This window comes from Dendrobates tinctorius, unplaced genomic scaffold (assembly GCF_039654945.1).
Source record: "Dendrobates tinctorius isolate UK_male_01 unplaced genomic scaffold, ASM3965494v1 ptg000117l, whole genome shotgun sequence".
Classification (NCBI taxonomy): Eukaryota; Metazoa; Chordata; class Amphibia; order Anura; family Dendrobatidae; genus Dendrobates; species Dendrobates tinctorius.
This window is the reverse complement of record NW_027361785.1, coordinates 601,073-628,266: the sequence shown is the minus strand read 5'-3', so window position 1 is coordinate 628,266 and position 27,194 is coordinate 601,073. Positions and strand designations below refer to the sequence as shown.

Here is a 27,194-nt window from a genome sequence, read left to right as displayed (position 1 = left end):
CTGGTCATGCCCCTTTCTCAGTAATTGAGCAACAGATTGCTTAGCTACATGTCCAAATGTGTAGTTCGGGAAGTGGACCGTACGGACATTCACTTTAACATGGAATTGGCAAAGGTTTGCTTAGCTATTCTTATAATATTACATTCTGTAAGAATCTGAAATAAATGTAAAAAAAAGCATTAAAGGTCTTTTCACTTTCAAAGTATATGTATACCTTTAAAGAAGCCATTCCATGAAAGTTTTTATCTTCTTAATAAATTGCAGCCATCATATTATATAGCACTGTGTACTTACAATTGCTCATTTTGCCTTTCTTCCCAGATAATTCTTCTCTTTACTCTGCTCTTTCTAGAAACAGGGAGTCTATTTTCCCTGCATTTATCATTCCCCCTCTTCCAGCTCCTGTCCCAGTTCCTCCCTTCTTCCCTGCCAAGAACTTTTGCAGTGACAGGGAAACTTGACCTCCTGTTTCTACATAGAGCTTAGAAGGATTCAGCTAGTCAGTGTTTAATCACACGATGTCATAGACCTAATGGAAAAGATGAATTATCTGGGTAGAAAGGCAAAATGAGCAATTGTAAGCACACAGTGCTATATAATATGATGACTGCAATATAGTAAGAGGATAAAATCTTTTCATGGGAGGAGTGCTTCTTTAATGGGTCATTCTCACATTGTCAATCAAAAGGCAGTGGCTTAAACTCTGAAATGAACTTATCAAATCTAATCAATTTCCAAAACTGATCGCTGCTCTGTATATCATCCATAAAGGTCCGACTTTCAGAGGCTTTTGCCAACCTCATTGCTCTCGGGTGCATCCTGTAGTTCTTTCATGACAGGTCATGTATGCGCCATAGATAACTGCTACTATTCAATGCAGGAAGTGCAAAATGCCAGCCATTAAACCACACATTTCTCACATTAAGAGCATGAATATTTGTGTCCATTGTCATAATGGGCTCCATCTACCTCTAACTTCAATAAAAATACAAGAGAGTCTTATTTATCTGCCCACAGCAACCAATCACAGCTCAGCTTTCATGTTTTAAACAGCTCTGGTGAAATAAAAGCTGCACTGTGATTGGCTTGGACAACAAAGGCAGTCTTTTGGAGAACAAGTAGGGGCATGTTCACACTGCCTTTGAGTGGCATATGTTCACACTGCCTTTGAGTGGCACGCTGCTCCCGGCTTACTACTTGTCGGGGAGTTGTGTGCCCCTGATGACTGTCAGTTTGTGACAAGTTTTAGGCGTTGGCCTGTATTGTGTTTTCCCATGCTATAAGCAGATGCAGCTTCGCCGCTGCAGCACTCAAGCTGGCCAAATTCACCAATCTGTCCAGTGTCAGAGCAGTGCTTCCAAGTTCTATAGCATAGCTAGCTCTGTGCTCCTTGCATTGGAGAACGTCCACTTCTTATAAACCGCAGAGGTGGCCAGTAACTTAGGCAATGAGCCAGAACCATAGAATTTAAAATCCCTCAGTTTGTGAAAATGGAGAAGATTATTAATAAGAATTAAATTGTAAAATTGCTTGTTTTTATAAGCACTTTGCAATTTTATCCATTTAATAAATTCAGTCAGTCCCTTTAAGTCGTCTCCAAACTTGAGGTGTACGGCGCCAAATGCATAACAGATCTTAAAAAAAAAAAAGTTTTTGTATTCTGTATGCCTTATTTCCTACATGACCTCCGACTTAGACTATTCATTAACCATCCGTCGTCCATAGGTCTAACTATTAATTTATCGTTGATGTAAATGTTTATTTTTTTAACTGAATGGCACTAAATGGTATTTAATGGATATTAAACGAAAATTATATAACTTATCGCATTTCAAGAAACGTTCTTGGTATTCTGAATTTCAGCGTCTCAGCTTCCAAGACCCTGCGGCTTCCCCTTTACTGTAGGTCCATTTACACTTTGCATTGCAGCAATGTGTACGCTGAGGACAACGTGACAAACAAAGTGTCGTGAATTACGCTAGTTTCTAGAATGAAATCAGAATATGTGACCGAGTGCTGTAATAGTTTTCCATTATGGGCCACATACAGCATTATACAGAATATTAACAAATCCCTAGACGTCTGTTTTTCAAATGGCTTATCACTAACGGAAGCATTAAAGCCCCCGTCACGCACCTTTTTCAGCATTTTTTTTTTTTAAATACATAAATTACAAGTATTTTTCATAGAATTTTTACAATACCACACTCAGAGTCAATGGCGGACGCAGACAGAAAAGTGCCCCTGTGCAAGAACAGTATATGGGCCCTTTACAGGCCAATAGTTCTGGCTATAACAGAAGCTGTTGCTGCTGCTGCTCTGAAGGTGGACATGGCCGCCCTTACCTCGTGGGCCCCTGTCGGCTGAACATGTTGTGCCAGTGATATGTCCGCCCCTGCCCAGAGCACGCAGTGTTAAAAAAAAGTCACTGATCCACAAATGCCAGCAGAACACTACAAAACAAAATGGGTCATATATTTCTAATTGCGCCATAAACTACAAAGTGACCTCTGGGATAGTAGTTTTTAGTTTATTTTTTTAAAACACTAAAATAGCACAAAAGTTCCATTTTTGCATTTATATCTTCATTTTTCATATCTATTGTAACGAACCAATTGACCAAGTTTAGGTTCATGCTTTTCCCCCATTCTTTTTACAACAATTAACAAGTCTACTGAAGAAAAGACGTTCATCAATAGGAATTTTCTCATTACTGGGATCACTTTTGTGGATACATTTTAAGATGTATTTTTGCTTTTCATTACTTCAATGTTTCAAGCGACCATTTGTTAGTCTGTTTTTAAGTTTGGCGTTTGTTAGAACACAATGACAGTGGTTTAGGATCTGTGCAATTACTGCTAAGAACCAGAAAACATATGGTGACATTTTCCCAAAACACCAAGGAGTTTACTCGACCCCTGGGAGAGATGGCAAATTTCTGGCACTGAAAACTCCCTTTGTGGCCACTTAATGGTAATCTGTCAGCAGGCTTGTGCTAAGTAATCCGTGTGCAGCATGACGTAGGGACTGAGACACTGATTTCAGCGATGTGTCACTCCATTAGGCTGTGTCTACAATGAGTGTTTTATCAGCAGGAGATTATCACTGGTTGGACTGATCCCTATGTTAAACCTAGTCCAATCCTGCCATTTCCTCTGATAAGCAGCTCACTGTCAATAGACAATGTACACAGATAGCTGTGGTGTGGGTGGGGTTAACTTTCTCAGCTCTGCTGCATGCTATATCTAAAATCTCTGATAGCTTACTGTGTGCAGCAGTTGTGATACATTACTGGAATCAGGGTCTCTCTTCCTATATTATGCTGCTGTCAGATGAGGTAGGGAAAACCTGCTGACAGATTTCCTTTAAAAGCATGCGGAGCTGTAGCTGAGGCAAGTCAGGGATGTAGTCTAGTAAACGGGGCATTGCTACATGAAAACAAAAATACTTTAGGAGAATAAAATAAAAAGTCTGCATTTAATCAGGAAGTTTTCATCTGCAGTCTAATAAGAAGTCATTGTAGCGCTAACAGCCCGATCTTGCCCATGATTTGTCATTATTGCGTTGCCACTTGCCAGACTGTCCAGGCTTATCCTGTTATGTTAATATGGCTCCATCTGGTGGCAGAGTGGGTAAATTACATGTGTATTGAAAGTTGAAAATAACTGTACAATTGCACTTTAAATATTTGACCACATTGATCCCAAAAATAAAGGAACAGAAGACCTCATTGCTGGTCTCTTTGCAGACTGAAATAATGTATTAGCAGAACAATTTGCGCATGCGGACAATTTGCTATTAAACTCAAAATAGACAGGCATAAGATCTCAATCAGCAAGTGTACAGATCTGCTATGCACAACTCCCAGCCGTGCTTTCATACGTGCTGTTTATTAAAATCCTCTGCTTGCTAAAATCTGCAAATCTAAGGGTGTGTGCACACGCTGCGGATTCTGCTGTGGGTCTGCAGCAGTTTTTGCTGCGGTGTACAGTACCATTATTCCCTATGGGAATAAAAAACCGCAGTGCAGACGGTGTGGATTTTTCGGCTCGGTTTTCCTGCGGTTTTGAAACCGCAGAAAGAATTGACATGTCAATTCTTTCTGCGGAATCCGCTGCGGTTTGCCATCTCCTCCATTGTGGAGATGAAAAACTGCAGAGCAATCCGCAGGTAAAACCGCAGGTCTTTTGACCTGCAGATTTACATGCGGATTTTACAAAATCCGCGCTGCCAAATCCGCACCCCATTCCGCAGCGTGTGCACGTAGCCTAACACGCACATGACAATCTGGAGGGACACGGCTGGTGTACACAAAATCACGCAGCACACTAAATGTAATAGCATTGCCTAGTTGGATGAATTTACACGGATTCTTTATTTTTCTGTAGGAAAAAGACACCATTTTTGTGGCGTTTAATGAAGATTATTTTGGACACTTTTTTTCATGAAAAAAAAAAAATGCAGTGTCCGGAACTGTTAAGTCAATAGGAAATTATGAAATGCAACACACAAAATGTGGCACTTTTTTTTTTTCAATTTCTGCACTTTAGCATGGAATTTTAAATGCGGCCTTCTAAAAGTATGCCATTTTTCAGGTATTTCTATCTAAACTTTTGTATAAGAGAAAAAAAATAGCCTAAACAACATTAATCAAAAAGTCCGTACACCACTGTTCATGCATCATCGAGTCCTGTATGCTACAACTTTTTCTTGTACGAATCTAACAAAAAAGAAAATCTGCAGGTGACATCATGGCTCATAGTCATATGTACACCTGATGTCATTTAACCTATGGCGGTACTAGTTCTCATTAAAGAGACCAAGCTGATTTTACTAGCAGGCAATGCTCTATGGAAAAATGGTATGCAGACCTGCCTCCTGACAAAGTAAGCCATCTCATACCAGCGAAAGAGCCACTCATCTCAGGACAGATTCAGGCTTTTTTTTTGCTCCTCATTAGCACATAGCAAGTTATTGATTGGCTGGTTGAGATCGCAAAGGCTCTGCATTGGATTCAGCCTTTTTTTTTGCTCCCCATTAGTACAAAACAGATTATTGATTGACTGGATGAGATGTCTTACCCAAGAGGTTTGTCAAAGGCTCTGCACTGATGAGTAGCAAAAAGCCCTGTTATACATACAGTATTTTTCGGATTATAAGATGCACTTTTTTCCCCAAAAAATTTTTGGGGAAATTGGGGATGCGTCTTATAATGCAGATATACCTTACCTACCGCGGTGCAGCCGGGTCCCAGGGTAACCGATGGAGGAGGCAAGAGTGGAGCGTTACTACAGGGCGCAGGCTGGGGCATGCGCAGAAGGAGATCTTGGCACCAAGATATCAAGAAATGAGATCTCAGCGCCAAGATCTCCATCTGTGCATGCGCCGCCCCCGGCAGCCATGTTCTCGGAGTCCACTGCACAGTAAACCATGTAAGTGCCGGGGCTCTGGGCTTTCACAAAATATCGGCAGAGCCCCTGCACCACCGAACACCCGCAGCGGCGCACATTGGAGCACCCCCTCATTCCAGCCTGCAGCAAAGCTCCACTCTTGCCTCCTCCAGCAGCGACCCTGGGACCCCGCTTCACCGCAGCCATCACCCCGGTAAGCAATAAGACGCATTTATTATAAGAAGTTTTTATTCCTATTTTTCTCCTCAAAATTTGGGGTGCATCTTATAATCTGCAAAATATGGTAGGTCTGGTTTCGCTGGTATGAAAGTTCTCTTCCTTGCAGAAAAGAGCTATAAATGTAAAGAACCAAAGAGAAAACATTGGTCTCAGCATCTGGTACCATTAAAGGTGTTATCCAAGACTTGTATATCGATTACTTATCCTCAAAATAGGTCATTCATATCATATCGGGGAGGACAACCCCAAAAAATGCACTTGCCATGGCAGACCGATGTCCACAGTGTACAGAACCGGAGCAGCATGTCTCTTTACACTGCTTAGTGGCCGTTCTTGGTTACTCAGTTCCTATCTACTAAAATGGATATTCCAGGAATTATTATGTATTGATGACCTATTTATCCATTAAATTATTTTCTTTGTGTGGTTTCTCACACAAGATTCGCTGCATTTAGTATTCTTTTACATTAGAGTGTCACTAGTATTACAATGCAGCGTTGAATGCAGCTTGTAAATGTAATAAATAATATATAACATACGTATAGTTACACGATACATTGAAGTTCTGGATGTTAAACGTTGATGTCTATGTGGGGAAGGTGACTTGACGGCCAGACTTGACTGGAGGAAGAAGGGACGGTTTGTGCACTATAGCCGGATATAGGCATTGACAGAAGGGTAACAGCTGGGGAAGATAGAAAAGGGAGTGCAATACCTAGATTTTACCACAAGATGGCAGGGGGGAGAGTAGTTTAGGACTTGAAAGCAGCTTATGGCTATAGAAACTGCTTAGTCATGGGGGGCGGGAAGATAGGAACCCAGGAGGGAAATTCCTGAGGAAAGGGATAAATAGGACAGGACAGGGTTCCAGGCTAGGCTAGTCCGGGGAGGAGCTCAGGAGGAGAAGACTCAGTATGGAGGACTGACAACGGTGGAGAGCTCGACCAGGGGACTGATAGGAAGAGACAGTCAGGGGGGTGGCCCTGACACAAGGTACTGCAGGACAGACGAGGCCTCGGGGGTACCAATTGGATGACGACCTCGGACTGGTGAAGCGCTGGCACTAGATTGGTTAGGACAGCCCCAGCGAAAGATCCACGAGGAACGTCACTACGACTGAAGGAAAGGTGAAGGTACCCGGGCCTGAGTACGGAGAGCTGTAAAGGAGCTGCGGTGTATGGCTACGGTACTCAGGAGGACGGCCAATAAAACCCAGACCTGTTGCAACTGAAATCAGCCTCTGTGTCGGCTGTGTGCGGTAAGCAGTGGACCACCCCCCAATCCGGGCCCTTACTACATCTATTTTAATGGAGAAACAGAAGGTTTGGGAGCCAGTTATACACATAAAACTGTTTGTTGACACAACCTAAATCAATAGGTTCTAACAACTTTTGTGGATGTTAGCAAACATCAAAGATCAATCTGCTCTCTCAAAAATGGGCCCATATTTTCCTGACATCTTTTTATTTTAACCTTTCATAGCATGCTGCAATTTTTTTCTCATACCGAATACAGCTGAGATAAAATACAAAGATTTGGATGGCCTCATTGAATAACAGTGGTCCAAGTGCAATCCGATTTTTTTTAATCACGATTTTTGCACTCGTCCAATTTAAACACTAGTGTGAGCGAGCCCTCAATGCGAGACTCACAAACCCTTATATCTGCACCATGCTTTTATGTACGACGAGGACAATGTTAACATAGAGAATGAATATTATTACAAAGCATCAGCATTATGTAACAAAGAATACTCTGTAACAAGATACCCTATAAAATAAAATTAATTTTTGGCTAAGAGTTGTGCTACATAAAAAACAACTAAAGTTATTTCTTAATATAAGCATGTGTCACGATACTGTAGCAGGATTTCACTAGGCAATGGGCTCCTTACGTGTGCCTCAAGCTAGGGGAACCATAGGCGGCTATCCTTGTTCCCCAGAATACCCCTGAAGGTGGAGATGCTGGGGCCTCGTATCTTGCTTTGCTCCTAAATGCAGGCTGAACTGTCTCCTTCCCCACCCAGTGAGTTACTATTATTAATTTATTTATAAAGCACCATTGATTCCATGGTGCTGTAAATTAGAATGCGTTTCATAAAAAAATAAAGATAGAACTTACAGTAAACAAACTAACAATGCCCTTACAGGGTTACAGTCTAAAGGATGATGGGGAAGGAGACAGTTGGTTGGAGGTTGCAGTAGCTCCAATGGTGTTGAGGTGACAGCGTAGTCATTTGAGGCTGTAAGCATTCACGAAGAGATGGGTTTTCAAGTTCCGTCTGAAGGATCTGAATGTAGTGGATAATCGGATGTGTTGGGGCATGGAATTTTAGAGGATGGGGGATAATTGGGAGAAGCCTTGGAGGCAATTGGATGAGGAACGAATAAGTGTGGAGGAGAGAAGGAGGACTGGAGATCACGTGAGGGAAGTTATCTGGAGAATAATTTGGAGATATAGAGAGGAGACTGGTAATGGATGGCTTTGTAGGTCAGTGGAAGTAGTTATTGAAGTATGGGACAGGTGTGTATAGGATAACACAAACCAGATGGGAAATAAACAGGGATAAAAAAAACTACAATCATACAAATACACTCACAAAAAAAAAAGAGTGGAAATCAAGGGAACAGTAGGAGGGACTAACCAAATGGGAAGAAGACAAGAATATGACTGCTACAAAATCAGACTACTCATTCAACACCAAATCGGGTAGTTGTAAGCTAACCTGCTGTAAGAAAGGAGTGGACGAAAGGCAAAGGGTAATCAGCACCTGGACAGCGAAAGGATCTCCTGTGGCTCAGCGGATAGAGACACCAGCAGACAAGCACAGGACTCCCGGAATGAATCCTGAGGCATGACAGCATGGTGTTACATAAAATAAAAACATTCTTACATAGGGTAAAGCATGGGAATACATAGCGTTAAAGGGGTATTACTTGAAATAAACATGATATTACATGTAATAAGGAAGGTGTTTCAGAGGATAAACTTGGTAAAGATTATTACTCTGGATAAGCATGGTTACGTAGAAAGGGAATTGTATTTCATAAGATAAGTGTATCGATTCATAGACTTAAGGCCCTGTTACACATAACGATATCCCAGCGATCCCACCAACGATCCGACATGATGGGATCGCTGGGACATCATTAGGCTGATCGCTGGTGAGCTGTCACAAGACAGCCCCTCCAGCGATCAGGACCAGCGACGCTGGATGCTGGTTTCTAATGTAAACATCGGGTATCCAGGAGCCGCGAGACTCCTGGATACCCGCTGTTTACATTAGAAACCAGCGTCGCTGATCGCTGGTCTCTTGCTGCCCCACGCAGCGATGCGTGCTCGCCAGCGGGAGACCAGCGATCGAAAAACGGCCCAGGCCGATCCAGCACGATCTGCGATACCCGGCAGGGGGCCGGTCGCTGATCCCCGTCACACACAGCGATCTCGCTGTGGCGTCACAAAATCAGCGATCTCGCTAGGGAGATCGCTGTGTGTGACGGGGCCTTAAGAATTGTAGTACAATAGGATAATTATGAAGATACATAGCACAAGGTTATTACATAGGATAAGCATGTTGATACATACATTTAGTACAAGAATTGCATTGTATAAGATAAATATAAGAATACTTAGGGTAGGTGCTACATTGTCATGATATGTTTTTAGCTACATAGAATGAATAACAGGTATTATAAAGAATGAACTGATTACATGTTTATTATGTTACAGAAACCAAAACATAAATATAATATATATACATCAGACATAGAACATGAAAAATATGCATGATTAAAATTAGATTATGAAAAAAGGCAGCTTGGCAGCTTTTCAAATATCTGTGCATTACGGATAATTTCTGTTTCAGTTATGTCCAGTCAGTTTTTTTAAAAGCCTGAGCCGGATTCAACTAATGACAAAGGTGTGCACTGCTATGGCATCCATGTTTTCTGATCCGATTCTAATGCCAATCTTTCAGCAACTATTGATGCATCAGACATAGACATTTTGTTTTTTCCAATAATTTTATTGAATTTTCAAATTTTCCAAAGGGAGAGAATGAAGAGCACGGGAAACCAGGGAGGAGGGGAGGAAGAAGGGAAAAAAAAAGGGAACAAGGAAGAAGCAAAACAGATAAGGCAGACATTTTGAATTGAATCAATTGGGAAAGGGATATACGTCCTCTCTCGCTTGTAGTTCCATGCTTCCCTTGGTTGTATTTTTTGGTTAATTGTAGTAAAGTAAACTTTCAGGTATAATGGAGGGCCATTTTCAAGCCATATCAAAACATCACACACCATAAGACTTCATCCATTTTTATATCCAAGATGTGGCCAATCACAGCCTGTTACCATAGTTACTGAAAACAAGCGATACAAATTAAAATTGATTTAAAAAAAACGGCGATCATAAACATCTGTATGATAATAATGCAGTCCAAATATACAGAATAAATATTGGATATCTCATCCAAAAATCTGACCAAGGCAGTATTCATCTAAAGTGTCCCAAGATGAATAACAAATTCATGAGTTCTGTAAATGAATCATGCCACTGTTCAACTTGGCCACACAGTATTGGACTAGATATGCCATGAATTCATCACCATTAGTGATGAGCGAGTATACTCATTGCTTGGGTTTTCCCCAGCATGCTCGGGTGTCCTCCAAGTATTTTAGCGTGCTCGGAGATTTAATTTTCGTCATCTCATCTGCGACTTGTAGACAGGCTGAATACATGTGGGAATTCCCTACCAAACAGGCATTCCACACATGTATTCAAGCTGTCTAGCAGTCGCAAATCATGCAGATGAGACGACAAAAACTAAATCTCAGAGCACGCTAAAATACTCGGAGGACACCTATGCATGCTCGGAAAAACCCGAGCAACGAGTATACTTGCTCATCACTAATCACCATGCCACAAGGCCACATAGCTGCAATTGAGTTGTATATCTCTACACCGTTGACACAGTCTTAGAGCTCATTCACATGTCTGATTTTTTTCACATATGAGAAAAATGTACTGATTATTCTGATCATACTTTGATCAGAGTTTGATCAGAGTGTGGTCTAAGGGTTATTCATTTATCTCATGCGTTGACGAAAAAAAAATTATCTACCTTCTCCATTCTGACAATCTGTAAGATTCAAACTGCACTCAGATGTCATCATAGTGCTGTCCTACATTTTCACAGACCTAATCACTTGCATTGCGAATGCTGATCTGACCGTCGAAACAAAATTGGACATGTCTCCATGGACATGTGAATGGCCCCGTAGACTATCACAGGTACGAGTGATCTGTGAAAAATAGAATTAGACTTACTGGTAATTTGGTTTCTAATAATCTACCACGACAGCACACCGGAGGTTACCCCTTTCTTAATAAGGACATGAAATATCAAAGAGGCAAAATAAGCCCTCCCACATCCTCCCCCTCAATGTTATTATAAAGGGCCACAGGAGAAGGAATGCTTCAAATTACATTTTATTCTCTTTGTCTGAGAAGAACGAACAATTAAGCAAAAGGGAGCGAGTTACCTGTGCTGCCATCTTTCGGTTACTAGTCCGAATTACCGGTATGTCTAATTCTATTTTCTCTAGTAACCCCCCACGACAGCACACCGGAGCAGTACCCAAGAGTAATGTTTAGGGAGGGACTATAGATCGGAGGACAATTCTCCCCAAGACCAAGTCCTCTTCTGACATTAGGTCTAGCCTGTAAAGCTTGGAGAACGTCTGAACCGAACACCAGGTAGCAGCTCGGCATATCTGCTCAAAGGAAGCACTGGCTTTCTCAGCCCATGAGACAGATGTTGCTCTGGTAGAGTGAGCTGATATTTCTCTGGTGGTGGAAGGCCTTGGACATGATATGCCCCCGAGATTGCTCTCTTCATCCAGTTGGCGATCGTGGATGTGGAAGTCTTCCTCTTATTCTGTCCTCGAAGGTGAACAAACAGGTTTTGGTCCTTCATAGTTTTTTCCGTCACCTGAAGATAATGGAGTACAGTTCTCTGTTATGAATGGGTCACCGAGGAGGAGAGCAGGTCCAGGCTAAGCCACAGAAAACCAAAGAGGTTGGTACCTAAGCGGATTGCAGACCCCTGTTCCTATCCAAACAACTAGCAGTAGCCGTGGAGCGTACCTACGATGATCCTAGACGCCTCAGCACAGCCGGAGAGCTAACTAACCTAAAGCAAGAAAGGGGAAATCTAAACTGCCCCAGAGCAGACCCCAAAGGAATAGATAGCCCCCAAACATATACTGTCGGTGAGACAAGATGAAAACACAAACACAGGCAGGAAAATAGACTGAGCAAATGATGGGGCCCACACTGACTAGACAGGACAGGAAAGGAAAGGCACTGTCTGCAATCACGCAAAAAACCCTGCAAAAAGTCCAACATGTCTGATGCAAAAAACACTGAAGTCACACAACTTCACCCCCCACTATATCAGCACTCTGGTATAGTCTGAAAGCAGAGCAAAAAGAAACCAATCTAACAGGGGATAAAACAAACTGGCACAAGCAGTAACATATGAGCGGTGATTCAGCACAGCCCCAGCCGGAGCTGTCTGACCCGCACCAAGAAGAGATAGACAAAACCAGATCAAATGCAAACAGAATAGCAAATAAACCACTTAGCTGAACATGCAGGGACAGAGCTGGAGAAATCAGACCTCAGGAGGAACAGGAAGCAAGTCACCAGCAGGGATAGAGGGAGGAGTTAGCTGTCTTAAATCCCAATCTGAAACTCCAGATCTCCAATTGTCATCATCATTATCAGGTGGCAAGCCTCTGTCAATCAGATCAGCTCCATTACCTCCAGTAACCACCAGAGGGAGCCCAGAAAGAGACTCGCAACCCCTCTGTCAATCTGACCAGCTCCACTACCTTCAGTAATAACCAGAGGGAGGCCAGAAAGCGAATTCACAACAGTTCTCCGAATGTCCAAAGTGTGGAACTGTTCTTCCTTATTTCCCGACTCTTGATAGAAGGAGGGAAGAATTATCTCCTGAGTCCTGAGACTTTTGAAACTCCGAGGCCACTTTGGGAAGAAATGGGTTCGTTGATCGAGAGAGCTTGTAATTCACCCACTCTCCTGGCTGTAGTTATTGCTACCAGGAAGCCTGCTTTCCAGGAGAGGGTCTACGTCTATGGATGACAAGGGCTCAAAAGTTGGAAGTGTAAGCCCCTTCAGTACCACACTGAGGTCCCAGGACGGTACCAAATTCATAGCTCTTGACATATGCAAGATGCTGCTGTCATAAACCTAATCCATCAATGGTTGGCTAACGTCTGGTCAAAACATGAGCTTAGAGCTGCCATCTGGACTTTGAGGGTGCAAGGTCTGAGACCCTTCTCCAACCCTTCTTGCAGAAAATCTAGGATCCGTACTAAGTTCGGTTGGTGCGGGTTAGGTTATTTCGGGTGCACTCCATAGAGTTTGTTCCTGCCTTTCTCCTTTTCTGTAGTGTCCTAATGACCCTTTCTAAAAATCCTCTAGTCTTCAGGATTGAGAACTCAGAAACCAGGCACTCAGATGTAACCTCTCGGGATCAGGATGGAAGATTGGCCCCTGGTGGAGGAGGCTTCTGACCAGGGGTAGCTTCACCAGTCCCTCTATCCTGAGGTTTGAAAGGGTACCAAACCAGCTTCTTTTGGGCCAGAATGGTGCTACCAAGATTATCTTGCAGCTTTTCCAATCTTATTTTTTGTAAAAGCCTTGGTAGGATTGGTAATGGAGGCAAGGCATAAGCCAGTCTGAATCTCCATGGGTGGGCTATCGCAACTACACCTAAGCAGGGATTGTCTGGATTTAGTGAAAAATATTGCTCCACTTTTGCGTTCTGTCCACTTGCAAAGAAATCTACCTCTGAATGACCCCACCTTCTGGACAATTTTTGAAAGACCTCAGAGTCTAGACTCATATCCCTGGATGAATTTCTGTTCTGCTCAGAAAATTGGCCTGTATGTGTACCGCACCCTTTATATGCAGAGCTGACAGGGAGAGAAGGTGTTTTTCGGACCACGAGAATATTCTGGCTGATATTGTCTTCAGGTCCTCGAACCTTGTACTTCCTTGATTTTGAAAGTGGGCAACTGTTGTCATGTTGCATATTTTGACATGGGTATCCTGGACTAGGGTTACTGTGGTCCTGAGTACCTCCTCTACTGCCTTCAGTTCCCTGAAGTTTGAGGATCGTTAGCTTATCTCATCTGACCAGAATCCCTGGAATACGTGTTGGGAGACCATAGCTACCAAATCCTCTCGCTGGTGTCTACTTTTATAGTGATCACTCGGTCTTGCGTCCAGGGGACCCCTTCGCTCAAATTCTTTGTTTTAGCCACCATGTCAACTAGATCTTTATGCAAAGTTCGCCAGAATGTGTGTCTGAAGCGTTCTTGTGTGTCCTTGTGCCCATGCTACCATCTGGATTCAGGATGTCATGGATCCGAGAACCAACATGGTCAATCTTAATGATACCACCTTCTTGCTCTGTAGAAGTTTATCTTTGATTTTAACAAGATCTGTTTTTGTTTGGGCAAGAAAGATGTTTGGCTGTGTGAGTCCAGTAGGACTCCCAAGAATGTCTTTGTTGATGTAGGAACCATATCTGACTTTTTGAGGTTCACTATCTAGCCTAGAGATAAGATCTAGGTCATCATTTGTAGATGTTCCTGTAGCATGGGTACTGAAGGAACCACCAGCAAGAAGTCATCAAGGTATGCAACTATGCATATGTGCTGACCTCTGATGTATGCCATGACCTCTGATGTATGCCTTGACCTTTCTCCTGATCTTTGTGAAGATCCGTGTGGGGCCGAGGATAAACCAAATGGGAGGACATTGAACTGATAATGCACTGTGTGCTCTCCCTGGGCAATTGCAAATCTTAAGAATTTCCAATAAGTTTGATGGATCGGGATGTGGTAATAATCATCCTGTAGGCCTCTTGTCACTATGACAAAATCCTGTCCAAGATTCCATCTTGAAACTTCTGTATGTTATGTAACGATTCAGGGGTTTCAGATTGATTATAACCCGATGAGACCCATTTGTTTTTTTTATGACGAACAGGTTTGAGTAATGTCCCCTGTTTCTTTGCCTTTCCGGGACTATGGAGACAACCTTTGTAAATAATAGACCCTTTACTCCCGCTATCAAGGTGGACTGTAGCTCTGGAGAGGGGAGTCACATTGTTTTTATTGTTCTTGGAGGATATGAGGCAAACTCTATCTTTATTCCCTCCCTGACTCATGTTAGAGTCCATTGATCTGAATAGATCCTGTGCCACTGTGGAAGGAAGTTTGAGATGAACTCTTACTATGTTGGCGTCATGACTTATTTTGTCTCTGGGAAAGGGGAAGAAAATAATTCTGCCTTTTCCCCCTATCAGGTAGCTCCAGCAACCTGATTTGCCCTTCCCCTTGTACTGAGGTCTATGCTCTTGCTGAGGGCAAAAGGGCCTTTTCCTAGTATTCCTAAGTTCAGGTAAGGACTTTTTATTCAATGCCTTCTCTAACAGCTTGTCGAGGATAGGACCAAACATGTATTTCCCTTTCGGATAGAACACAACTTCATTTTTGAAGTCATGTCCCCGCTCCAGTATCTTAGCCAGATTGCTCGTTTCACATAATTTGATAACCCTGACGATCTTGCTGTCACTCTTACGTATTCTGCAGAGGCATCTGCTAAGAACCCTGTTACCTTCTGGAGGAGAGGTAGAGAAGCTAGGATGTCCTCTCTGTGAGTACCCATGGACAGTTGTTCCTCCAGCTGCCCCAGTCAACGGTACTTCGATCAGGCCACACAGGTAGATACAGTGTTAGTATTTAGAGTTGAGCGAATATCTTCGGTTCCCTGCTTATTCGGCAAGCTATAGCGCTTGCCGAATAAGCTACAGCGGGAACTCTGCTTCCTGGATCACGCCGGTTGATTAGCTGAACGCCGCCGCAGCTGCATGTGTTGTGGCTGGGTCACAGTCACAGCACATGCATGGATAGCCAACACACAGGCTCTCCATACATGTGCTGTGACAGTGACACAGTCACGACACATGCAGCTGCAGTGCCGATCAGTCGGCGCGGTCCAGGAAGCTGGGATCCCACTTTAGCTTATTTGACAAGTGCTATAGCTTGCCAAATAAGCGGGGAACCAAAGATATTTGCTTAACTTTATTGGTATTTAATAAAGATGCCGAGGTTTCCCATTATTTCCTCAGTAGCCCATCCATCTTGCGCTCCAGAGGTTCCTTAAACTGTGAGGCATCCTCAAATGCTAGCGTGCTTTTTTTAGCTACCAGCACAATCTGGACTTTGACCTTTGGAGCCTATGACCAGCATGATGCCGTTTCGTCATCCACAGGGAACCTGTCCTTCATTTCTGCTGAAATGGTTAGCCTCTTTTCTGGGGACTCCCACTCCTCTAGCACTAGGTCTTGGATATTTTTATGAATGAGAAGTACCTGTTTCTTCCTAGAACGAAGGTCCCTGAACATTTCTTCCTGTACCGTATGGGCAGTCTTCTCCGCCTCAATCTCCATGAGCCTCCTGATTGCCGTGAGTTCCTCTATATCACATGATGAGAAATAATATCTCTCCTGTTGTGAGACCTCTGTGTCCAGGATTACTTCGCCTTCTTCCAGAGGTTTGTCTGGGATCAATGTTTCATCTTGAGAGTCATCATTACCTATCTCCTCTAGATTAAGATTCCTCCTTTTAGCTTTTGGAGTGACACTTGGAGAGGGTGCGGGCTGTTGGATCAGGCCCTTAATTTCTTCCATCAAGAATGGTGGCTCTTTCCTGATGACTATCTCAGTGCACTCCTTGCGTAATGTCTTCTTGTGCAAAGATGCCAGCTTTTTTGTACAGACTGCACATCTCCATGAAATCTTTGACTTACTTGCTGGTGCAGGTTCCTTGTCACCCTACAAGAAAGGGGAGAAGGAATAATCCGGCTCTAAACCTGCACACAGGGAATGGACATCCAGTGCCAGCTTACTTGCTTGTACTGGGAGGGTGCTGGGATCTGCAAGACGCAGAGCGACAGGAACCTGACTTCTATACCAGGAAAGATCTTTGAACAAATTATTAAACATGTATGTCAGTACCTGGATAAGAATGAAGTGATTAAACAGAGTCAGCATGGGTTTGTAACTAATAAGTCATGTCAGACTAACTTAATTTCCTTCTATGACAGAATCACTGATTGGGTGGATCAGGGAAATGCTGTAGATATAGTATATCTTGACTTCAGCAAAGAATTTGACAAAGTATCTCACACAATCCTTATTGAAAAAATGACTTGGTATGGAATGGACAAGGCAACTGTTAGGTGGATTCATAACTGGCTTAGTGATCGGACCAAAGAGCGGTCGTAAATGGCTGCACATCCAGTTGGAAGAATGTCTCAAGTGGGGTACCACAGGGCTCTGTCCTGGGCCCTGTATTGTTCAACATCTTTATCAATGATTTAGATGAAGGAATTGAGGGTAAACTGATTAAATTTGCTGATGACACAAAGCTAGGAGGGATAGCTAATACTAGCGAAGAGAGAGAGGATTCAAAAAGATATAAATAAACTGGAGCAGTGGGCAGCAACTAACAGAATGGTTTTTAACAGGGAAAAATGCAAAGTACTACATCTGGGCAATAAAAATGAAAAAAGCATATACAGAATGGGAGGAATAGGGCTAAGCAACAGCACATGTGAAAAAGACTTGGGTATACTAATAGATCACAGACTGAACATGAGTCATCAGTGTGATGCAGCAGCAAAAAAGGCAAATGCAATTCTAGGATGTATTAACAGAAGCATACAGTCTAGATCACGTGAAGTCATTATTGCCCTCTACTCCTTTTTGGTCAGACCTCATCTGGAATACTGTGTTCCAGTTTTGGGCGCCACATTTTAAAAAAGACATCAACAAACTGGAGCAAGTTCATAAAAGAGTGACCAGAATGGTGACCGGTCTGCAAACCCTGTCTTATGAGGAAAGGTTGCAGGATTTGGGAATGTTTAGCTTGCAAAAGAGAAGACTGAGAGGAGACTTAATAGCTGTCTACAAATATCTCAAGGGCTGTCACATTGTAGAAGGATCATCTTTATTCTCATTTGCACAAGGAAAGACTAGAAGCAATGGGATGAAACTGAATGGGAGGAGACACAGATTAGATATTAGAAAAAACTTTTAGACAGTTAGAGTGATCAATGAGTGGAACAGGCTGCCACGAGAAGTGGTGAGTTCTCCTTCAATAGAAGTCTTCAAACAGAGGCTGGACAGACATCTGACTGGGATGATTTAGCGAATCCTGCTTTGAGCAGGGGGTTGGACCAGATGGCCCAGGAGGTCCCTTCCAACTCCACGATTCTATGATCCTATGAACCTGAAATCTACATGCTGTTACCACACAGTGGTCCTACCTTAGACGTCTTCCTTGTCCAGGGCTCTTATATGGGCGACCGAACTTCCAGCACCTGTTCTCTAATTAGAGGACCTCATCAGTCCGATATCCAGGTGTGGGGAGGGGCCCACTGACACCAGCTCTGTTGTAATGCTTATGCATTCCAGTGTGGAATGCAAAAATCCTCTCTGTATGCTGAAACCGGCTAGCGTGTGACGTCACCTCCTGCCGCCGGCTTCAGACCCTGAAGTTCTCGCAGGTGAGCGCCCTGCGTGACACACTGCCTGAATCTGCACGCTGGAGGAGGAGAGGAGGCTGGAGAGCTCAGAGAGAGGCCTCCAGCCGAAAAATCCCCCACAGACCTTACCTGAAGGTGCAGACTGGAGGGGGTCCTGAGTCTTGACGGGATCAGCGCTCGGGGAGGAGAGGCAAGTCTGCTCCCTTGCTGCCTGGCTTGAATCTATTCACCCCCCCACCCGATGACTGTTGCCAGCATAGCACACCGTGGATGACCTCTTCATCCCTAGTAGGGACAGGAAAGAACACTGAGGGCGAGGATGTCGGAAGGGTTATTTAACCTCTTTGATATATCCTGTCCCTATTAGGAAAGGGCTAACATCCTCCGGTGGGCTGCTGTGGGGGGTTACTAGAGGAAAAATGGATAGCACTCATACGTGAAAATCAGACGTGAATTAGCCCTTATAGATTTTTGTACTGCTGCTTGAACACATAAATAAATCTGCCCTTAAATATATTACTCCTCATCTACCAAGCCCTGAGGTCAATTTATCTGCAGCATCACCACATTCACAAAAGACACATGGCAAACCATGCAGATGCCCTCCCATTCTCGATAACATGTATGGCCAAGTACAAGATGGTGAACTGTCAGAAGGGAAGTGTGGTTCCCAACGTTTACGTGTCCTCCCTAAAAAGGTATGCCACATGTTATGCATTTTTGCCAGTTGCAGACATCAGCAGCAGCGCTTTACTTTTGTGAACTACAGAAGGAGATTTTCCTAACAATTGAATCACATAAAAAAAATTAAAGGGTTGATTCACATATTGTGATCAAATCATGGAAAACTCCTCAGACAAAACACTGTAGCTTGTCCATGAAAAAGCAAAAAAGCACAGAATCAAGATTGCAAAATGATTAAATTTTAGGATAACCCCTGGAAAGTTTACAGGTTAATTATTGTGTAACTTAAAAATGTTAATTAATCTCCAGTTACTAATTTGATTATTCTCAGAATACAATTAGAAGACTTATATTTTTATAGAATTTGCTGGAAATGTTGGCATATTACATACCCAGGCATCTGATATCTTACAAGCTTCCAAAATCTACTGTTAGGAGACATATTATTCTTAGACTTTTCTTCCCATTTTATAATCCCATTTTGCTTGATTATGTATCTAAGAGACTCTTGCATTTCTGTCTCCTCGTCAATGTCACCCATAGCGATTATAATCATCTTAATATTATTGCTTAATAGGGCATTGTGTAGTCCGACTTGTTGGTCATACAAAGAATCCAAAGATTTCACGTGTGAACTAAGGATGACAATGAGCCTTCGACTTTTCTCTATATTTTCTGTAGATGAATATGCCACATCTGTTGAGAAACACATTCCTAGAATTAGTTGTTACAGAATTAACATCTGGTATAGTTATAAGGATGAATTTACAATTTTAATTGATGAACACTGGATAACAGTCCTCAGCTTTAAGGGTATGTGCACACGCTGCGGATTCTGCTGCGGATCCGCAGCGGTTTTGGCCCTGTGGATCCGCAGCAGAATTAGCTGCGGTGTACAGTACCATTATATCCTATGGAAAATGGAAACCGCAGTGCAGACGGTGCGGAATTTTCTGCGCGGTTTTTGCTGCGGTTTCCAATCCGCAGAAAAAATTGACATGTCATTCTTTTCTGCGGATTCCGCTGCGGTTTGTCATCTCCTTCATTGTAGAGATGATAAACCGCAGGCTAATCCGCAGATGAACCGCAGGTCTTTTGACCTACGGATTTACCTGCGGATTTTGCAAAATCCGTGCGGAAAAATCCGCAGACCAATCCGCAGCGGGTGCACATAGCCTAACAAACTTTTCTAAAATCTATAAACTGTCAGCAACTCTGTGTCAGACACGTTACTGACACTTAGAAATGGGTACTATGCTCTAATGGATTTTCATGGACATACTTGCAAGGATGCACATCAAGCTGAAATAGTCACTTGTGTTGGCGTGCCCCCCTCCACCTCTGGGACCCGATCCCTCATGATATGTCCGCCCCTTGAACGCTGTTCCTTATGTCCTCAACTAACGGCAGAAATTTCATATAGCTGAGAAGAAACTGTTCCCAAGCTTCTACTGAATGCACTAGGAGCTGCCCAAACTCTGCATGTATAATGCCAAAATTAATGCTGTATAGTAATAAAGGGAATCTGTCAGCAGGTGTTTGCTATTTAATCTGAGAGCTGCATAATATAGGGCAAGTAAACCTGATTATAAGGATGTGTCACTTAGGCTGTGTGTGGTAATTTCAATACAATCTGTGTTTTATCAGCAAGAGATTATCACTGCCTGACCATAGGCCCCTTTACATTTAGCGATGCACCAGCGATCCCGACCACGATACGACCCAGTCAGGATCGCTGGTGCATCGCTAAATGGTCGCTAGTGAGCTGCCACACAGGCAGATCTCACAGCGATGCAGCAGCGATACAGCGGTCGTTACTTACCTTTCAGACGAGGCGATCCTGACGTCCTCCCGCCCGCGTCCACGCGTCGCTCGTCGGCACCAGCAGGAAGCGTCCGACGAGAAATGGGGCTGCACGATCTCGCGCGATCAGCGACAGACAGCGGGGGAGCCGGTCGGAGGTAAGTATCACACATAGCGAAATCGCTAGCGATATCGCTGCTGCGTCACCAAATCGGTGAAGCTTTAGCGATATTGCTAGCGATATCGCTATGTGTAAAACCCCCTTAAGTCTCTTGTGCAGGCCGGTCAGGCTAATCTGTGAAACCCTGCCCCCACCACTGATTGGCAGCTTACTGACAATGTACAGAGGAAGCTGCCAATTGTGGGGTGTGGCTGGTGTTATACAGAGCTCAGCATTCTGACCATGGCTACATTTACAGCAGAGAAAACAGGGATTCTATTAAGACTAAACCAAACAATCCAGTAACTGACACATAGTTGGAATCAGGCACTCTTGCCCTATATCATGCTTTTCTCAGATTGCATAGCAAAAACCTAAATGCAGATTCCCTTTTATGTATCACAACATTATCACACATCACAATCAGACCAATGAACTTAGTAAGGCTATCTTCCCAGGATGAGTTTTTGGTGAGTTTTTGATGTTGCAGATTTTATGCACCATTTCTGCACCCATTAAGTAAAATAGGTTACTTGCATTTTTTTCAAAAATAAACAGCTTAAAAAACTCACCTAAAAACTCATCGTGGGAATGTAGCCTAAGTGGGAAAGTATAGTTAGAGTTTAGTCTCCTTACAGGTTTAGCAGAGGTCATATAAAGAATTGGCACAGTTAGAATATCAGTGCAAAAAAGGTACTCCATTTTCTTGCATGCTCTTGTGATTTGTAAGCTGTAAATGTATCTCACCTTCGCCTGGAACTGTGTTCCTTTCTGGAAGAAAAAGGTCATATCCACATTTATGTTCCAAAACTTCAAGTAAGACGTTGTTGACAAAATATTCCACAGGATTATCCAATACTTGTTCATGACAACTTCTTGAATATATAACATATGCATCATAATCCTTCCCATCTGTAGAACAAAGCAACCAAGTATTTGAATGTAGGATGTGATGTAGTCTTTAAAACAAAAGAACTTTAGTAAAAAAATGAAAAGCCAAACACAATGTCAAAATGTTGACGTGATAAGGTCAAGAGTATCTAGAATGTTTCCTCTTTGTATTTCCATGATCCCTTCCTAATTTCCAAAAGTTCCAACTTGTTTGTTTTTTTCTTTAGGCCGAGATCACACAATCGAGGAATATGGCCGAGTCTTGCATGTTAATACCCGGCACTCAGGAGCGGAGAGTGTGGCTCCACGTATTGCTATGCGGCCGCACACTCTGCTCCTGAGTGCCGGCCTTAAGCTGTATCTGTGTGAATATATATAAAAAGATTAAATGCAAAAAAAATCCACTTACCATTTCTTGCTCTGTAACTCTTGAAAATGTCACGGAATAGCAGGACTAAATCAATTTTCAGACGAGTGTTACATGCACACAATAAACAACATAGAATTCCCAGGCAGACAAACACAACAATAATGTTATGTGTGTTATTAAAAGCTATAAAGTAGAAAATAAACCAGTAAATTTCAAGCATAAAAAATTGGATCTACATAACTACAACATTAGAAAATATTTAAATAGCTATGAAATCTTTCCAAAATATAATTATTTAAATGGAAGTGAAAATTAACCTAATCAGGTATGAATGTCATACCAAAGAGTTAATAGCCATATATTCTAGCACACAGCCACAATATAAGCGCCTTAAAAAGTAGTGATAATACATATAACAACAAACAGTAACCAAATGACACATTGCCAATAGTTGCAAAGTGCCATATCAGGACAATATTGATGATTGGTAATTATCATTATTAAGAGCATAAATTTGGGTCTTCAGTGGCCTGCGTAAATGAGCCTTTCAAAAATATTCAGTAATTAAAAAGGTATTAGTCATGCGATTTATGCAACCCGAAACCGCAGGCATGAATCACAGTCTGACTGCATGATTGCAGCCAGGTATGTTATTCTCTGAAAAGCTCCAGAATTACAAAGATCTTATACTTTGATAATACAATTTGAACATCCAAAGATTAGTCCGGCGCTGCAGCTCAGCCAACTCTTCCCAGTGCTGCTGCAGGTGATTGAGAAGTTTCTTCCTCGTGAGAGACCTATCAATCACCCGGTGTGGAGCTAGAAGAGATAGCTGTTGGTGGAGCTGGTCTAGTCTTGTCTCCAGCAATGGTCCACAGCCGGATCTTCAACGTATATTATCTCTCAAGATCTGGTTTGGGCAGCATTAAATGCTTGACAGGATCCCTTTAAGCTACAACTAAATTCATTCATGCCATTAAAAATGTTAATTTTCTTCTATAAAAGAAAACCTTACAGAAGAAGTCATGCACATACACCCTTCTTATAACACCTGGCACATTCCTTTGTCCCTCCCTGGGTGTCCAATATACCTGGGATCAGCTGACAGTCAAATGTGTATTGGGGTCTCCAGCCTCTCCCCAGAGAGATGATGCCAGGGGAGATACATGTTGGGCAGTTTCAGTTTTAGTGCCCAACCCTCTTGTTACACAAAATATAAGTCGGTGCGGAGCTGAATTTTACTGTATATATATGAGTCAGTCCGGAGAGATAACTGATGGCTGACTGAGCACTCAGCCATCAGCTATATTATTATAGTCATATACTGTAGATATGACTACCTATATGTTCTGTGTATTCTTATGTAAATTATGCATATAGCAGAACCTCTTTCCCAGAATACCTCCCCTTTGTCTGTTATTTAAATTCAGACCTAACCAAGATAATAAATACTCACCGAAACCTAGCACACTTTTTCTAGTTTACACTTTTATTTCGCCTGTGTGTGACTATAACTAATACTGTACATCTGCAGGTTCCTCTCGATGCTTCAGTTTCCATCTCACAGTCAGTGTTGCATAGTGCTGCTATACAGCTGTGAGCTACAGCAAATGAATTTGTTATAAGGCAAAATTCAGTTCTACTATTCTTTGTTAGTTACATGTTTCACACTGATATTTTAAATAAAAGGGGGAGATAAGTGCTGGAGGCAAATTCTCAAGGAGATCGGTGTCTGGCCCATAGCTCTGAACAGCTCATTTACATATAAGAAAAACATGGATTTCTCTGTAATAGGATATTGGATCGCAGATACCAAAGTATCATTTTATTCTGCTTCCTATGACCTACATGCCAATATAGACGGCTTAGGAGCGTTGATCCTACTGACAAATTTCCTTTATCATGGTAAATAAAAAACTTAAAATGTATAACAATAAATATATCTATCCGTGGTTAGATTTTACTTAGCATATAAACAAGAGAAAGCTGGTATAAAGTTTAATCTGTATACATTTAATTTCCAAAAGTATGTGAACACCTGACCATTAGTGATGGGCGAACATGCTCGGCACTGCTCAATACTCGACCGAGCATTGGGGTTCTCGATCGAGTAGCAAGCAGTGCCGAGTATTGTGTAGTGCTCGGATCCCCGTAAGTCAATTATCTGAGCCGGGCACAGAGAGAGAGGGAGCAAGAGAGAGAAAGTTTTCCATTATGCTCGCTAATCAAGTCAAGCACGTCCGAACCTCTGATGTGCTCAATTTGAGCATTTCAGTGCTAAATCATCACTACTGACCATCACATCTGTGTGAACTTGAAAGCTATCCCATTACAAAACCATGGGTGTTTATTTAGAGTTTGGCCCCCTTTCTGCTTGTGCAACAGTTTCCACTATTCTAGGAAGACTTTACTCAAGAACTTGTAGAATTTTTCAATATAACCCAGAGGTGTTCAGTACGTCTGGTTCAGGCTCTGTCAAATCCACCTAAGTTTGTCCACACCAAACTCATCAAATCATGTCTGTATGGACCTTATTTTTTGCACTGGTTCAAAGTCATACTGGAACAGGAAAGGGACTTTCCAAACTGTTCTCACAAAGCTGAATGCATACAATTGTCAAAAATGTCTTCATATGTTGTAAGAATTACATTAATCCTTTCTGAAGATAAAAGGCCTAGGCCAAACCCTGAAAAACAACCCAAGACTTGTACATCTGTTGGAATATGTTTGGTGCAACAACTCCATTCCTGTCTATGAGTGTTTAGTTGCTAGATTTGTATGCTGCTTATAAAGTTAAAACTAAAAAACTCCCAGAGGCTCACACAGGGAGAGCATGTGACTGTATTTCCTGTTTTTCCTAGGTCTGTGTACGGAAGATGAAGCGGCCTGCTGTAGATGCTGCACAGATAGAGACACAAAAAGGATTTATTCCTGATCTATTAAGCTTATCATATAATGTTCCTGTTTTTTCCTGAATAAAGAAATTCTGTTATCACACGCTTGGAGAGTAACCTGAATAATCCACTGCCAACAGATTATGGTCCCAGAGTGACAAAGAATCCCAGAGAAAAGGGCCTTTTACACATATCGATATCGCTAGCGCGTCACCGATTTTGTGACGCAACAGAGATATCGGTAGTGATATCAGTAGCGATATCGCTACATGTGACACTTACCTCTGACCCGGCTCCCCGCTGGCCATCGTTGATCGCGCGAGATCGTCCTGGTCCATTTCTCGTTGTCTGCTTCCTGCTGGCACCGACGAGCGACTCCATGGACGCAGGAGGAAGTCGTCATCATCGCTGCCGTCTGACAGGTAAGTAACGATCGCAGCTGCATCGCTGGTGAGATCTGCCTGTTTGGCAGCTCACTAGCGACCATTTAGTGATGCACCAGCGATCCTGACTGGGTCGTATCATTGTCGGGATCGCTGGTGCATCGCTAAATGTAATGGAGCCTTTACACAGCAACAGAAGCCCACAGCAAAAGCAGCACAGAGCAACAGAGAAGATGTCCACTAGCAGCAATCCTGTCAATTTCCCAGTGCCAGACCTCACTAACCAGAACTACCAGTCCTGGAAATTCAAGGTGAAGATGCTACTCATAAGGGCCCTTTACACATAGCGATATCGCTAGCAATATCGCTAAAGCATCACCGATTTTGTGACGCAGCAGCGATATCGCTACATGTGATACTCACCTCTGACCGGCTCCTCCGCTGGCTATCGCTGATCACGCGAGATCGGCTTGGTCCATTTCTCCTCGTCGTCTTCCTGCTGGCGCCGACGAGCGAGCCATGGACGCAGGTGGAAGACGGTCACCCTCGCCGCGTCTGAAAGGTAAGAGCGACCGCCGACCGCTGCTGTATCACAAGTGAGATCTGCCTGTTTGGCAGCTCACTAGCGACCATTTAGTGATGCACCAGCGATCCTGACCGGGTTGTATCGTGGTCGGGATCGCTGGTGCATTGCTAACTGTAAAGGGGGCTATAAGAGAAAGTATGTGGAAATATACTCAGGAACAAGTGCCTCATCCATTACCAGATGATTGGCTAGAGAAGGATCAGAAAGCACAAAGCACGATCTCCCTCAGTGTAGATGATAATCAGATTGTGCATATATGCAAGTGTGCAACTGCAAAGGAGATATGCGAGGAGTTACAGAAAGTGCATGAAAGATCAAATCTCAGCAATAAGCTTTATCTCATGAGAACGCTGTATCAGTCTAAGCTAAGTGATGGGCAGAATATTCAGGACTATATAAGAAACACCCTAGAGATTGTGGAGTGTCTCAGGGGTATTGGAGAAGAAATTAAAGATTTTCATGTTGCTGCACTTCCATTAAGTGGTCTTCCAGAGAGTTATGACACACTTGTGACTGCACTAGATGCACGGCCAGATGATGAGCTAACACTAGAGTATGTTAAAGTCAAACTTGTGGATGAATTCAAGAGAAAAATGCAGCATGTAAGCAGCAGTAATGAATCAAGAGCAGAAACAGCATTAAAGACACAGGAGTTCCCTAAATATAAGAGCTATCTAAGAGAAACTCCTGAATGTTTTGTCTGTAAAAAGCCCCACCACCTTAAAGCAGACTGCAGAATTTGGAAAGCAAGAATGAATCAGCTTAAAAAGCAGAATAGTCATCTAAGGGTTAAAACAGCTGTAAAGGAAGATTCTGCATGTGTTTAAACTGCATTTAATGCAAGTACAGGCCCATCAGCAAAGCATATATGGTGTATAGATTCTGGTGCAAGCAGTCATGACAAATAACAAGTATTTCTTCACTGACCTTAATGAAAGCAAGTCAGAAAAGGTCATCTTAGCTAATGGTCACTATATGACTTCAGAAAAAGTAGGAGACTGCTACCTCCACTGTCCAGTTTCTTCAGCACAAAGCAGAAAGATCCCAATAAAGGATGTTCTCTATGTTCCCAGCCTTGAAAGCAATCGTTTGTCAGTAAAGAAGCACACACAAAAGGGGGATGTAGTTACTTTTAAAGATAACAGATG

General features: G+C 42.7%; 1 protein-coding gene across 1 annotated transcript in view; it reads right to left on the bottom strand.

Moving 5' to 3' along the window:
- Positions 1-9,633: 9,633 nt before the first annotated feature.
- LOC141101396 (interleukin-1 receptor-like 1) overlaps positions 9,634-27,194 on the bottom strand; it is a 148,355-nt gene continuing 130,794 nt past the window's right edge. The window contains exons 8-11 of the mRNA XM_073590459.1: positions 22,223-22,366; positions 21,670-21,834; positions 19,352-19,655; positions 9,634-9,987 (exon numbers count right to left, since the gene is read on the bottom strand). Of these exons, the coding sequence (XP_073446560.1) occupies positions 9,966-9,987; positions 19,352-19,655; positions 21,670-21,834; positions 22,223-22,366 (635 nt within the window). The 3' untranslated portion in view covers positions 9,634-9,965. The remainder of the gene's footprint in view (positions 9,988-19,351; positions 19,656-21,669; positions 21,835-22,222; positions 22,367-27,194) is intronic.